This window comes from Panthera uncia, chromosome C2 (assembly GCF_023721935.1).
Source record: "Panthera uncia isolate 11264 chromosome C2, Puncia_PCG_1.0, whole genome shotgun sequence".
Lineage (NCBI taxonomy): Eukaryota > Metazoa > Chordata > Mammalia > Carnivora > Felidae > Panthera > Panthera uncia.
This window is the reverse complement of record NC_064810.1, coordinates 69,017,315-69,033,157: the sequence shown is the minus strand read 5'-3', so window position 1 is coordinate 69,033,157 and position 15,843 is coordinate 69,017,315. Positions and strand designations below refer to the sequence as shown.

Sequence of the window (15,843 nt, the reverse complement as noted above, 5' to 3'; positions counted from 1 at the left end):
TAAGATAATATAAAATATAATTTTAGTCACTCTAATGCCTCAACTATCCTTAATTAAAAAAAACTTTAGTTTTGAATCCCAATGCAGATATGATTTTATTTTCTGATTTAGTCTTCATAGTTTTGAATGACTGTGTATGGAGATCATATACCATGTTTTTCTTATCATTTGGGGATTTAGGTTTATAAGATCATGCTATTCTAAATAATGCTGCAGTATATATCTTCTTATAGAGTTTCCCCTTCTGATTGATTTCTTGTGATAAATTCCTAGGAGTGGACCGCTGGGTCAAAGGGCACTGTGTTCGTTGCCATGTTGTCTAACAGAATGACTGCGCAGAATGTACAGGTCCTGCACAGTAGATGAGTGGATGGCTCAAAGTTAACTCTTCATTGCCTGAATGACTACTTGTCCACTTATATAGCATCTTTCAAAATTTTTCAGTTGTGTAACTGACCAGTTACTTCCCCCCCCCCCCCCGCCCCCGCTAATCATGTAGACACATGCATTTTTTCAGGAGAATTTTGACCATTAAAGGAACAGTGAAATGAAACAGTTTCATTATGCATCTACAGTTTACAAAGTGCTGTCATATCCAGTACTTTAATTAACTCTTGTAATCCTCGGTGAGGCATATTGGGGTCTATGCTATCACTTTTACCGCTTTCAGACGATAAAAATGGAGTGCAGAGGGTTTCAGGTCCCCGAGATGGTGATGGGTCTACCACCTGAGGTGCTCTGGAAAGACAGCCTGACTACCGTGTGCTCTCTCCTCCTCTGTCTCTGCACCTAGGACTTCGGCAGCCTGCGCTCAGTCACCTCCCGGTGTGACTTGGAGGCAAACCTGGTCAAAAACGGCTGCGGAGGCGAGTTTGAGAGCCCAGCCAGCAGCACCCGGGTCCTGCGAAGCCTGCCTCTCAGCAGCAAGGGCTCCAGTCCCATGAGTTCGGATGTCATTCAGATGACGCCCCAGCAGGTTGCCCTGAGCCTGCGGCCTGGTGAGTGCCCTCGGATGGGACGGATGGGACGGATGGGACGTGTTAATAATGAGAAACCCGGCCCGGGCAGGCTGAGAGCAGAGCTGATAGAGGGAAATGGCAAGGTGTGGCCCAGACCCCAGGAAGCAGAGTCCAAGGCCCCCGTGGACAGATGGGTAGCTTTGCTGTTTTTTTAATTGCAGAAAATTTAGCATTTTAGCCATTTTAAAGTATATAGTTCAGTGGCATTAAGTACATTCATGCACCAAGTTGTCTAAGTAGCACCACCATCCGTTTCCAGAACTTTTCATTACCCCAACCTGAAACACTGCCCATTAAACACGAATTCTCAATTGTACCCTCACTCTTGCCCCTGGAAGCCACCACTGTAGGTGCTCCTCTAGGTGCCCCATATAAGTAGACTCATACGGTAGTTTTCCTTCTGTGTCAGGCTTGTTTTACCCAGAAAATGTCTTCAGGGTTCATCCATGTTGTAGCAGGTGTCAGAATCTGCTTCCTTTTTAAGGCTGGTTGAAACTCCCTCATACATGTATGCTGCATTGTTTGTCTGTTCATCCATCCGTGGACACTCGAGTTGCTTCCACTTTTCAGCTATTATAAATAGCATTATTGCATTTTATGGGAGGATACTGGCCGGTTTACTCCCTAGTGAATGCAAGTTTCTCAGGAAAGTGCTGCTTCCAGGAAAGAGTATGTTTTCTTGTCAGCAAATTCCATTTGAGTCCATGGCATTCTGAAGGGACAGACTTTCAGAGTAGAGGTGTTTTGTCTTACAACCCTAGAGCCCCTGCAAGCCCTAGAATTGATGGTGATGTGAAGAAACTAACAGATTTTGCATACCTGCTGTGTGCTGAATACCTGGCCGACTCTAAGGTAGCTAATACCATTTTACACATGAAGAGCGACCCACTCAAGGTCTCCCACTTAGAAATGGTCTCTGAGTCAGCTCCAGGTCTTTGTGACTGTAAAACTGCTGTTTTTTTCTAGTTCATCACTTTTGTTATATATTATTCTGCATATTAGAATTGTTATGATGTCAAAGAGTAGATATGCATGTGTCTAAATTAGGAAATACCACATTATCAAGAGAAGATAGCTTATTTCCAAATTCCTTTGAGTTTTAGCCTTTTCTTCTATGTCATTGCCTAAAAAACCATTGGCAATAACTATTTCCAGAGGGTTTATATAGACCTCAGAGTTGCTTGGAGCCAGTGGCAAGAATCATGGATGTGGTTGGCCGTCCCGGGTTCCAGCTCTGGTTCTGTCCCTAGCTCAGAGGGCATGGACAGGTTAGCCCTTTCCTTAGCATCTCGAGGTCTTTGTCACAAATGAGACTTTTTGTGTAGACACACCTAAAAAAATTTTTTTGTGTTTATTTATTTTTGAGGGGGGGTGGCACAAGTGGGGCAGGGGCAGAGAGAGAGGGAGATACAGAATCTGAAGCAGGCTCCAGGCTCTGAGCTGTCAGCACAGAGCCTGACGCGGGGCTCGAACCCACAAACCATGAGATCATGACTTGAACTGCTGTTGGATGCTTAGCCGACTGAGCCACCCAGGCGCCCCTAAATACACTTTAAAAAGTTAAAATCAGCATTATTTTCTTTAAAAAAAATTTTTTTTTTAATGTTTATTTCTGAGACAGAGAGAGACAGAGCATGAGTGGGGGAGGGGCAGAGAGAGAGAGAGACACAGAATCAGAAGCAGGCTCCAGGCTCTGAGCTGTCACAGCATAGAGCCTGACGCGGGGCTTGAACCCACAAACTGTGAGATCATGACCTGAGCTGAAGTCAGTCCCTCAACCGACTGAGCCACCCAGGTGCCCCTTAGAAAATTTTTTTTGATGTTTGTTTATTTTTGAAGGAGAGAGAGACAGAGTGTGAGGGGGGGAGGGGCAGAGAGAGAAGGAGACATAGAATCTGAAGCAGGCTCCAGGCTCCGAGCTGTCAGCACAGAGCCTGACACGGGGCTCGAACCCGTAAACCATGAGATCATGACCTGAGCCGAAGTCGGAGGCTTAACCAACTGAGCCACCCAGCCGCCCCTAAAATTAGCATTATTTTCAAAGAGTAGTGGCCAAAGGTGTCAATTCTGGAGTCGGTCAGGTCTGGGTTTGAATAGTGACTCTCCGTGTCTCAGAATTGGTTTTAGCCCAGCACCGCTATCATAAGCACTTAGCTATGCTTGCTCTTGTTACTGACATCCTATGGTTAAGAATTGTTTTGTTCTGCCTCTTGAATGGTCTTGGAAATACGAAACAAAATAAGGGTGTATGTGGCCCTGCTACTTAGAGGGGCACAAACTACCAGATCACAGGAATTAGTGTGGGGATTAGTTGAGGTTGCTATTTTTATGAGTCCACTGTAAGTGACACTTAGGCTTTTTGTTTGGTGAGATACCATGCTGAGAGAGAGAAGGAAGGGAGCTCTGGCAGAGCTGTGTGCCAGCGTAGAGAAGAGTCAGCTGAGCCTTTATGTGGGTAGCTATTTGGTGATGTGCTCTGGGTTAAAATAACTCATCTCCTTATGTGAAGACAGGCTCAGGGTCAGGGGCTGTGACCCAGAAGGGGATGTAGGAATTGTGGTAGACTATTAAGATATTAGAACATTGTGTAGGGTAAAGTGGCTGGCCGTTAATGTGAATGATGTGTCTTCTTTTTTATTTAATTATAGTATAACAGTAACTTAAAGGAAATTCTTGAAAAATCTACTTTAATGCAATATTATTTTTCATTTTTACTAGATCCTGTCTCTATTCATGTGTTCATATTTTTCATATACTTATAATGTATTTATAATCATGTACTGTCTTCGGTAATTAACAAAGAACAAAATCTGTACCTCCAAACCAGTTTATAGTTTCAGGGTCACCAACAAGGGAGGTTTTTAACTTATATTTTTGCAACTTGTCATTTAGAATTGCTCTCAGAGCCCATGGTTTTCTAAGAAGTATTTTCCTTCAAGGTGGCAAATCCTTATTCTTCAGGGTAGATTTAGTTTAGGAAGGAGTTGGAAGTCACACAAAGCCAGAGATGTTATAGTTTTAATTCTACTTCTTAAAATCAGAGTTAAGGTATGACTGTGAGGCAGAGAAACTGTTGTATGACTTGACTTACCGACTGGCTTTTCAACAGCTCTCAAAGAGGAGTTAAAGAAGTGATTTGAGTGAAGGTAGCCTCCTTGTGCAAAGTTTTCTTGGCAGTATATTTATGCACAGCACTGATTTATGCACAAAGCACAATGTATGCTCAGTTAAAGAAGAAAGAAGTCAGTCTTATTCTAATATGCTTGTTGTTAGAATTCCAAGTCATCACATATTTAAGAAATGCATTATTTTGCCTACTGAACTGTCTCAGAAATGAACAAAAAAAGGGTGTATGGGGCCCTGCTGGATTGCCAGGGATTAGTACTGGGGTTAGTTGAGGTTACTGATGTTAGCAGTCTGGGTAGAGTCTCATCTCATGCTAAGCATTGTGATACAGTTTCTGGTGTTGGAAATAAAATGGAAAGCGTGATCCTTTTTCTATTTTTTTGTTTATTTTTATTTTTTAATTTTTTTAAACTTTTTTTTTTTATTTAAAAAAATTTTTTTACATTTATTTATTTTTGAGAGAGAGAGAGAGAGACAGAGCACAAGTGGGGGAGGGGCAGAGAGAGGAGACACAGAATTTGAAGCAGGCTCCAGGCCCTGAGCTGTCATTACAGAGCTCGATGCAGGCTTGAAGTCACAAACTGCGAGATTATGATCTGAGCCGAAGTCGGACACTTAAACGACTGAGCCACCCAGGGGCCCCAAACTTTATTTATTTTGAAAGAGACACAGAGAGCAAGCAAGGGAGGGACAGAGACAGACAGAATACCAAACAGGCTCCATGCACTGTCAGCACAGAGCCCACCGTGGGGCTCAAACCCACGAACCATGAGATCATGACCCAAGCCGAAACCAAGAGTTGGACGCTCAACTGACTGAGCCATCCAGGTGCCCCGATCCTTTTTTCAAGACAAAATCATTTTGTGGGTGCTGTGGATGGGCTCTGATTGTGTATGTGGTGATGGAGAGCCCATTTCTGGGAGGTCAAGGTGATGGAGGGACTGACTGCCCAGTTAAGGTATGCCCAAACTGTGAGGATGTTTGTCTATAGAGATGAACACTTGGAGGAGATCCGATGAAAATATGAATTCCTAAAGGTCTAGAACCTTGTAAATATATTTATGAAATGTAGAAACACCTGAAGCCAATGAAGCCTCTTAAAATCTTGAACATTTTAATATTTTTAAAGAGAAGGACAGGCAGGCCCCAGATATTTATTTATTTGGGGGAGGTAGAGAATGCTATGTTGTAGTCAGCAACATTCAGTTTACCAAGTGCATAGTTAACCTAAGTTAATCACCCCCTGACTCTGGAGAAGCCCTTGAGATATAGTGATTTTTTCCATTATTTATTTTTAGAAATGCTTTTTTGTCTCCTCCCTCACATAGATATTTGCTGAGTGAAGTGTAACCCTTTGCCAGCCTTATACCAGACTAATCGAAGGCAAGCCTTGGTATAGTATGCGTGAGTTGTTGTTCCAGCGGAAGCCTGGGGAAAAGAAAGGAAAATTTCCCTCTATACAGAACTTTTTGTTTTGCTTTTCTTTCTTTCTTTCTTTCTTTCTTTCTTTCTTTCTTTCTTTTTCTTTTCTTTCTTTCTTTCTTTCTTTCTTTCTTTCTTTCTTTCTTTCTTTCTTTCAAACGTGATTCCCATGCTGTAGAAGTCACAATTTTATTATCTTATTTTTATGTTTTTAAATAATTTTTTTAAGCGTATTTGGTTTTTTAAATAATCTGTACACCTAACAGGGGGCTTGAACTCACAACCCTGATATCAAGAGTTGCACGCTTTTCTGAGTGAACCAGCTGGGTGCCCAAGTCACCATTTTAAAGTATACAATTCAGGAGTGCCTGGGTGTCTCAATCGGTTAAGTGTCTGACTTAGGCTCAGGTCATGATCTCATGGTTTGTGGATTCGAGCCTGCGTCGGGCTCTGTGCTGACAGCTCAGAGCCTGGAGCCTGCTTCAGATTCTGTGTCTCCCTCTCTCTCTACCCCTCCCCGGCTCATGTTCTGTCTCTCTTTCAAAAATAAAAAACATTAAAAAAAATTTTTTTAAAGTGTATAATTCAGTGGTTTGTAGTATATTTGCAACATTGTGCAACCATCACCACTGTCTCATTCCAGAATACTTTCCTTACCTCAAAAAGAAACCCTATATGCATTAACATACCCTCCTTATCTTTTCCCTCCCTGCCACGTAGGTCCTGGCAGCCTCCAATCTACTTCCTATTTCTATGTTTTTGCTTATTCTGGACATTGCTCTCTTTCTTTCTTTCTTTCTTTCTTTCTTTCTTTCTTTCTTTTTTTTTTTTTTAATTTAGAGAGAGAGGAAGAGCATGAGTTGGGGACAGAGGGCAAAGGAAGAGAGAGAGAATCCTAAGTAGGCTCCACGCTCAGCACTGCGTCTGATGCAGGGCTGAATCCCATGACCCTGGAATCATGACCTGAGCTGAAATCAAGAGTGGGACACTCAACCAACAGAGTCACCCAGGTGTCCCTATTCTGGACATTATATATAAATCATATGGTATATGGCATTTTATGTCTGGCTTCTTTCACTTTGCAAAATATCTTCAAGATTCATCGATGTTGTAGCATTTATCACTTCCTTCCTTCCTTTTCATGGCCAGATAATATTCCATTGGGTCTGTATAGATATACCACATTTTAGCTGATGAATACTGGGGCTGTTTTCACTTTGGGGCAGTCATGACTAATGCTACTGTAAAAATTCATGCACAAGTTTTTGTTTGGACATGTGTTTTCAGTAATCTTGAGTACATTGCTAGGAGAAGAATTTGTGGGTCATATGGTAATTCTGTGTTTAACTTTTTGAGGAACTGCCAACTTTAAGCAAGAGTTTGTATAAACACAGGATCATGTTTTCCATTTTGTTTTCAGTCCTGGAAACTGTATGTGAGGATAACAACCTTAAAAAATTCTTAACAAAGGATGTAAACTTTGGAATAAAGGTTATTGAAATGGTGAATAAAAGGCCATAGGTAGGTTGAAGCACTGGGGCAGTTAGAAGGGGTTTACTTAAGTCATCATTTGCCTTGATCCTTTAGCTCATTGACCAGTAGTTTGTTTTTTCGTGTGTTTTATTTTGAAATAATTTTAGGTTCACAAGAAGTTGCAAAAGTAATAGAGTTTTTTATACCCTTCCTAGTGTTCCCTGATAACATGTTACATAACCAAAGTACATTACTGAAACTAGGAAACTGACATTGGTACAGCACTATTAACTAAACTACAGGTGATTGGTTGCTTTTGAGATGGGTTTCCTGCCAGTCTGTGTCTGTGCTTTTTTCCCCCTCCTCCCAGGTTCTACTTTGGGGATGCCAGTTACCTGACTTACGGATTGCTTCTGCCACCCAGAATGACAGAGTATATACTTTATTAAAAAGACTAAGAAAGACTTCATGGTGGGTAGATAAGAGGTTGGCTATGGATGGAATGTTTGTGGCCTCCCTCCAAAGTTTATTTATTTATTTTTATTTTTAAGTTTATTCATTTTGAGAGAGACAGAGACAGAGACAGAGACCGAGAACACAAACAGGGGAGGGGCACAGAGAGAATCCCAACCAGGTTCTGTGCTGTCTGCACAAAGCCCGATGGCGGGGCTTAAACTCATGAATCATGAGATCATGACCTGAGCCGAAACCAAGAGTCAGACTTTTAACCGACTGAGCTACCCAGGCACCCTGCCCCCAACATTTATAAATTGAAATCTAACCCCCAATGTGATTGTATCAGGAGGTGTTAGGGCCTTGGGAAGTGATTAAGGCATGAGGACAGAGCCCTCGTGATTGGTATTACTGCTTTGAATTTATAAAAGACTGCAGAGGGCTCCCTGTTCCTTCTGCCATGTGAGGAAACAGCAAGAAGTCAGCAGTCTGCATCCCAGAAGAGGATTCTCACCAGAACTCAACCGTGCTGGCATGTTGATCTTGGACTTGAAGGCTTCAGGACTGTGAGAGAGAAATTTCTGTTGTTTAAAAGCCATCCAGTCTATGGTACTTGTAAGCCCAAATGGACCAAGACAAGGTTATTTTCAAGGACACTAGGGATGCCAAGCCCTAGTGCTCGGGGGTGGACACTGTAGAGGCCAACTGTGTCTTCATGTGGTGCCTTCCTGGGTTCCATCTGTCAAGAGTCAGAATTCTGTGCTGAGGAGTGGGGTGGGTTGCAGCACACCGGCCTTGTCCTTGACCAGGGAAGCAATTCTTTTGCTCCATGTCTGGATTTCATTCTTGGATGCTAATTACCTTCGGCTACAGTAAACAGAAGAGCTAGATGAGAGTCCTGAGGTATGCACCTGGGCCCTAATTCCCTGTAGGTCCTGTTTGCAATATACCTGATTTTAAGGTGTCCCTTCTTTCTTTCAATTTTTGGCACAGAAGGGTATTTCTGGGGAATCAAAAACTACTTACATTCATTTGGGGATGGCACGCATCTCTGTCGGTTGGAATACTGCTTTGTCTGAATGTTTGAACAAAAATCGATCTTAAACACACCAGGGATTCTTGGTGGAATCCCTACCTTCACTGTCTCCACTTCTTATTGAAGGGGCGGCAGAGAGAAAACAAACTGTGAAAGTATATTTCAAGCAGGTGGTTGATACTTGACTACAGTGGGGGAACCTGAGCAAGAAGCAGGCATTTTGTGCAAAGCACCGCCAGAGCTGGGAACTTTGGAAATGGGAAAAACCAGGACATGAGAGGGCCTGCTTGCAGGGCAGGTGCGAGGTGCTTGGCTGTTTTGGGGGGTGTGCTTTGTCCCATTTGTTTGATCCTGCTGCTGGTGAAGTGGGGGTCCTGTGGAATGGCCCCAGAGAGGAGGGGTAAAGCCACAGGGAATGACGAGCTTGTAGTGGTCTGACCTGGAGTGGGGCAGGGGGCATGTGGGCTGGGATGGTGTCGCCAGAAGCGGGCACTGATGGAGTGCTCATGGTGAAGTTGATAAGGGCTCTGCTGGATGCATGGAAGTGACAGGTCTCCGGTGGTGCAGAGCTGTGTGGTTGGATGTATTGCCAGAGTGTATCTAAGTTTGCATGGTTCTGGAAGTGTGCCCAAAGATGGAAAATGGGTCCCAGACTTTCTCTCTGCACGTGGCAGTGGCCTCTCCTTCAGTCGGCTGACCTCGAAGGCCTTGCTTGTAGGGGAGCTAGTGCATGGCTGCTTAACTCCCACACTTAGCACTCACGCTGAGAATTGGTCCAGGAATGTCCTTCCTTCCAAAATCTGCTGAGGGGACATCCCAATATTGCCAAGGCCCCCTCAGGAGTTTGTGGCATTTAAAATCAGGTATAGTGGGGCTCAGTAGGTTAAACTTCTGACTTCAGCTCAGGTCATGATCTCATAGTTCGTGGATTCGAGCCCTGTGTTGGGCTCTGTGCCGACAGCTCAGAGCCTGGAGCCTGCTTTGGATTGTGTCTCCCCCTCTCTCTCTCTCTCTCTCCCCCCACCCCCTGCTTGCTCTCTGTCTCTCTCTCTCTGTCTCTCAAAAATGAATAAACATTAAAATAAATAAATAAATTAATTAATTAAAAAAAAATCAGGTGGAGTTGACATAGCAGTAAACCCTCATTCTGAACCCTAATCATACTACCCTCTTTCTTATACCCTTCAGTTTTTGGAAAACTGGGAGAAATACTTCTTTTTAATATTTGCAGCCCCCCATGTGTGCTTTTTAAAGTAATCAGTTTCCCTCAGAATATGATGCCAAAGAGATTTCTGACTTCAGAGTAGATAGCACCTTAATGCACACAAATGTGTATATCCTACCTTGTTTGTCTTTTTGCTTTCATGCCTGAAAAATGTGGAGTTAAAATTTAATACCCAAGGCTAGAGCCGTTCACAATTAAGTTCCTGGCAGAATTTTCTATCTCCCTTTTTGTCCTTAGGGGAAATTGCTTTATTTTATTTATTTATTTTTTTAACGTTTATTTATTTTTGAGACAGAGAGAGACAGAGCATGAATGGGGGAGGGGCAGAGAGAGAGGGAGACACAGAATCCAAAGCAGGCTCCAGGCTCTGAGCCATCAGCCCAGAGCCCGATGCAGGGCTCGAACTCACGGACCGCGAGATCGTGACCTGAGCTGAGGTCAGATGCTTAACTGACTGAGCCACCCAGGTGCCCCAGAAATTGCTTTAATAACTGACTTTTGGGGGAACCCAGGGGAGGTTTTCCTTGTGTACAAGCATTTGTGTGGTGTTAGGATACATTGTGTCCTTTGATCCCCACAGTAATTAACATCCTCCCATTTTACTGATCCAGAAACTGAGGAGCAAATTTAGAGGAGCCTGAAGTCTTCCAGGTTCTGGGTGACAAGGTCTGGATTTTAACCCAGCTCTCACTCTCCAAATCTGGTGCCCTCTTCCCTCCCAGGGGTGCCTCCCAAGTCCAAGCCTGTTCTCCGCTCTCTGGTCCTAAAGTCCTCATCTGTTCATTACTCATAATCCACAGAAAGGTAGAAGTGGATTCTGGATAAAAGAAGATGTAGTTGGGAAGTTGGGGAGAAGGGCACAGGTGGACAGAAAATGTAGAAGACTCTGCCAAGAGGTCATGGGATTGGACAGAGCAGACATGATTATAGGCTCTGCCCATTTGGGGTCTGTGGTCTGCCCACACAGAGACCAAGGAGGTTCTCCCTTCCCCCAAGTTCTCTTTCCTCCTGCCCCTCCCCCACTGTGATGTGGCATCCAGGGCTGGGAGGGGCTCAGAGCAGGGACCTGCTCTGTCTGCCTGATGGGAGCCAGAGGCAGACATTACAGCAGTCTAGAATTCATTCTGGAAGAAATCTCCAACATTCCTCAGCTTGAGTCAGACTCTGATGGTTTTTTAAAATAGGCTCCTATGAACAGACAACCCAAACTGCATCAGTCTTGAGGAGGCGAGGACAGGACACGCAAAGACAAGTCCCGGGAAGCAGGCTCAGTGCTGTCACTCAGGCAAAAAATAGTAATTATAATAATTATACTTCATTTGTGCAGGCATTACTGCTTACCAAACACTGCTCTTCAAATGAGTGCTTCATAGGCTTAATCAGTGCTGTGCTGTTATTATTTCCATTGTTGATCTAAGGACACAGGCTCAGGTTGCTCCCCTAGTTGAGGGACCGAGCTGGAACTTGGATTGAAATCTTTCGGTCATCTGAATCTGCATGGTCTGGTTAATATAATGCGACTTGTCTGGGGTGGGAGAAGGAGAAGGAGCACATGGGATTGGGGTCCCTATCCTCCAAGTTCAAGAAGGCTTCAGCTTGCTGGTTGTCAGCTCGAGATGGGAGACCAGCTTCTCTCCCATCCAAGTACTAACCAGGCCCGACCCTGCTTAGCTTCTGAGATCAGACGAGATCGGGCGCGTTCAGGGAGACCAGCTTCTCTGAGAGGTGACTGCCACCACCAGGTGTGGACTCTGTGGGCAGGAGAGGCCAGCCTCACTGTGCTCTTCTGAATACATGAGTATGTCCAGATTTCAAATGTGTGTGTGCAGCAATCCTACCTAGAGAGTTCAGGGACATCTTTGTGCCTCTGAAAAACTAATAAGCTCAAGGACAGGTAGAATTACTTGGTATGATTGCCTCTTGAAGTCGCTTCTAAATGATGTGTTTTTAGAGCCTATGAAATGATGTAGGATAATTATCCTGGCATGGGTCCCCTGGTTGCTGCACTGACTTGGGTGTTTCTGTAAACCCTGGGAGGTGACATTGCAGACGGCCACGCCTCCCAGACACTGGCTTTTCTCTTTGTTCATTTTCTCTGAATTAATTCCTCTTTCCTCTGTCTCTGACTCTTATTTTACAACCAAGAATTATTTTCTTTTTCTTGTAGCTGGTAGACAAATCTAGTAGTGTTTTCTTTCTTTCTTTCTTTTCTTCCCCCCCCCCCCCCCCGCTTTGTTTTGATGGTGCTAAAATTTAGAATCTGTCTTCCTGTATTTTATACATATAACTTCTTTTTTTTTTTTTTTTTTCTTTTTACTTTAGAGACAGTGAGTGCAAAAGAGCACATGAACAGGGGAGAGGGGCAGAGGGAGAGACAGAGAATCTCAAGCAGGCTCTGTGCCCAGAATGGAGCCTGGCAAGGGGCTTGATCCCATGACCTGGGATCATGACCTGAGCCAAAGTCAAGAGTTGGATGCTCAACCAACTGAGCCACCCAGGCACCCCTGTACATATAATTTCTAATGATAATAATTTGTGTCTATGATATCCCAAAATGTCAAATATGCCCAAGAACTAAATACTGTTGCCTATAAATGCCTAGGAAAGTAGAAATAGGAGACATGGCACAAGCAAAAAATGTTTTTGCCCTTTGGGTGTATTTTAAGTGACAGTGTGTCCCCGCTCTCGCTTGCCTTATACCTCTCTCCCTTCGCCCTCAGTTCTTACTCATTCCCGTACCTCCTCTTGTTTATTTCTTCCCTGTTTTCTGTTTCATACACACCTTGGCCGTCTCCTCCTGGCCACATTCCCACCTTGGCTTCTCCTTTCCCTGAAGTTGGTGCGGGTTGGTGGGTTAACTCTCACCTAATCTGTGTCCATGGAATTGTCTGGTCCATTATCCACCAACTGCCCAAGAGTCCTTTTGTTGACAAAACAGAACACCACTGGGGAGACTTGTTGTTAAGGAGTTTCCTCAAAAATGCTGAGCGAAGTATTTGGAAGGAGAACCTAGAACTTCACCCTCAACACCATATTCCCTTCAGTTATTCTTCTTCCAAGAAAAATTTTTCTTCTTCTTCTTTTTTTTTTTAAGAACAATATTTCTTTTGAGAGGCATGTGGTCACTAAAGAAAAGTAAGAGGGGGACCAGCTTTGAAAGTAAAATCCATCCCTTCAGCTCCCAGTGAGTTGGATGACCTCTAATTGCATGGCCTCTCTGTTGGCACAGGCGATAAGACTACCTTCCAGCTGCAGGTTCGACAGGTGGAGGATTACCCTGTGGACTTGTACTACCTGATGGACCTCTCCCTGTCCATGAAGGATGACTTGGACAGCATCCGAAACCTGGGCACCAAGCTGGCTGAGGAGATGAGGAAGCTCACCAGCAACTTCCGGTTGGGGTTCGGGTCTTTTGTAGACAAGAACATCTCCCCTTTCTCCTACACAGCACCGAGGTACCAGACCAATCCATGCATTGGGTGAGTGACCAGTCATCCTTCTGCTGGGTATTTAAGTGTAGGGGGAATGGAGTAGCAGGAAAACTTAGCCCAAAGAAAGGACTAGGGAAGGCATATTGGGGGATGGGGCAGGCGTCAGTGTTTAATCTGATCAGTGATGACCTAGTCCTGTCCCCTCAGCTGTGTGTGAAGACGTGAACTGTTGCAAGGCTGTGGGAAGGCATAACGATCATAGCTCATTTGTTTTCCTGCCTGATGTAGCACTGTTTTCTACATTGAGATATTTTATGTATGTATGTATGTATGTATTTTTAATTTATTTATTTTTAATTTACATCCAAGTTAGTTAGCATATAGTGCAACAATGATTTCAGGAGTAGATTCCTTAATGCCTCTTACCCATTTAGCCCATTCCCCCTCCCACAACCCCTCCAGTAACCCTCTGTTTGTTCTCTGTATTTAAGAGTCTCTTATGTTTTGTCCCCCTCTCTGTTTATATATAATTTTTGCTTCCCTTCCCTTATGTTCATCTGTTTTGTATCTTAAATTCCACATATGAGTGAAGTCATATGATATTTGTCTTCCTCTGATGAATTTCACTTAGTATAATACCTCTAGTTCCATCCACGTAGTTGCAAATGGCAAGAATTCCATTTTGCTGTTTGCCGACTAATACTCCATTTTATGTATGTGTGTGTTTATGTGTATGTATGTGTGTATATATATGTGTATATGTATATATATGTGTATATGTATATATATGTGTATATGTGTGTGTGTATATATATATATATGTGTGTGTGTGTGTGTGTATGTATGTATGTATATATATGACATCTTCTTTATCCATTCATTCATCGATGGACATTTGGGCTCTTTCCATACTTTGGCTATTGTCAATAGCACTGCTGTAAACTTTGGGCTACATGTGCCCCTTCAAAACAGCACACCTGTATCCCTTGGATAGATATCTAGTAGTACAATTGCTAGGTCATAGGGTAGTTCTAGTTTTAATTTTTTGAGGAACCTCCATACTGTTTTCCAGAGTGGCTGCACCAGCTTGCATTCCCACCAGCAATGCAAAAGAGATCCTCTCTCTCCGCATCCTCACCAACATCTGTTGTTGCCTGAGTTGTTAATGTTAGCCGTTCTGACAGGTGTGAGGTAGTATCTCATTGTGGTTTTGATTTGTATTTCCCGGATGATGAGTGATGTTGAGCATTTTTTCACATGTCTGTTAGCCGTGTGGATGTCTCCTTTGGAGAAGTGTGTATTCATGTCTTTTGCCCATTTCTTCACTGGATTATTTGTTTTTTGGGTGTTGAGTTTGATAAATTCTTTATAGATTTTGGATACTAAACCTTTGCAAATATCTTCTGCCATTCCGTCGGTTGCCTTTTAGTTTTGCTGATTGTTTCCTTCACTGTGCAGAAGCTTTTTATTTTGGTGAGGTCCCAAGAGTTCATTTTTGCTTTTGTTTCCCTTGCCTCCGGAGACATGCTGAGTAAGAAGTTGCTGCGGCTGAGGTCATAGAGGTTTTTGCCTGCTTTCTCCTCGAGGATTTTGATGGCTTCCTGTCTTAAGTTTAGGTCTTTCAACCATTTTGAGTTTATTTTTGTGTATGGGGTAAGAAAGTGGTCCAGGTTCATTTTTCTGCATGTCGCTGTCCAGTTTTCCCAGCACCACTTGCTGAAGAGACTTTCTTTATTCCATTGGATATTCTTTGCTGCTTTGTCAAAGATTAGTTGGCCATATGTTTGTGGGTCCATTTCTGCGTTCTCTGTTCTGTTCCATTGATCTGAGTGTCTGTTTTTGTGCCATATTTATTTATTTTTAATCTTATTTATTCATTTTGAGAGAGACATAGACAGTGTGAGTGGGGGAGGGGCAGAGAAAGAGGGAGAGAGACAGAATCCCAAGCAGGCTCCATGCTGCCAGCGCAGAGCCCAGAGTGGGGCTTGAACTCACAAAACTGTGAGATCAAGACCTGAGCCGAAACCAAGAGTCAAACGCTAATCCAACGGAACCACCCAGGCGTCCCTCTACATTGAGTGATTTGAGACAATGTTTTCAGTAAGTGGACACCCAGGTTCAGGGAGGGAGCAGGCAGAACATGCCTATGTAACCTTTCCTCTTGCTTGGGGTGAACTGAGGTGCTTGGGGATAAGTGAATTCAAAATCTGTCCCTGTTGTTATGTAAATATAACTTACCTTGACAAAATGAAATGAAGTCCTGGGTTTTAAAGGTATGATTTTGTTTTTTCCAACATAAGTCAAGTACTTGAATTGGAAAATATTTGACAGGTTGTCAGAGAGCAGGAATTTCTAACTGCTCCAACAAATAAATACAAAAGTCTGTCGTGATAGAAGCTTATTTCCTGCTTACCTAAATCCAGTGGACACCTCCCTTCCACGCGGTGACTCAGGGACCCTTGCTCTGCCCACCCTGTACTCCTCCATCTTCTACATGTGGCTTTTAGGGTCGTTGTGCCTGGGCGGACGCTCATAGGAGGAGCTTATGGGCCACCAGTGAATAGCCTTTGCCACTTCTGCACTTTATCAGACCCGATGGAGTTCTAGCAATGAGGCTGGAAACCAGTTCAGTTGTGCTCAGGAAGAAGAGGAAACAGG

At 43.5% G+C, this 15,843-nt stretch overlaps 1 protein-coding gene across 1 annotated transcript in view; it reads left to right on the top strand.

Annotated features, from left to right (window-relative positions):
• ITGB5 (integrin subunit beta 5) overlaps window positions 1-15,843 on the top strand; it is a 121,438-nt gene that overhangs the window by 21,030 nt on the left and 84,565 nt on the right. Inside the window, exons 3-4 of the mRNA XM_049629447.1 lie at window positions 794-998; window positions 12,984-13,233. Coding sequence (XP_049485404.1) covers window positions 794-998; window positions 12,984-13,233 — 455 coding nt within the window. The remainder of the gene's footprint in view (window positions 1-793; window positions 999-12,983; window positions 13,234-15,843) is intronic.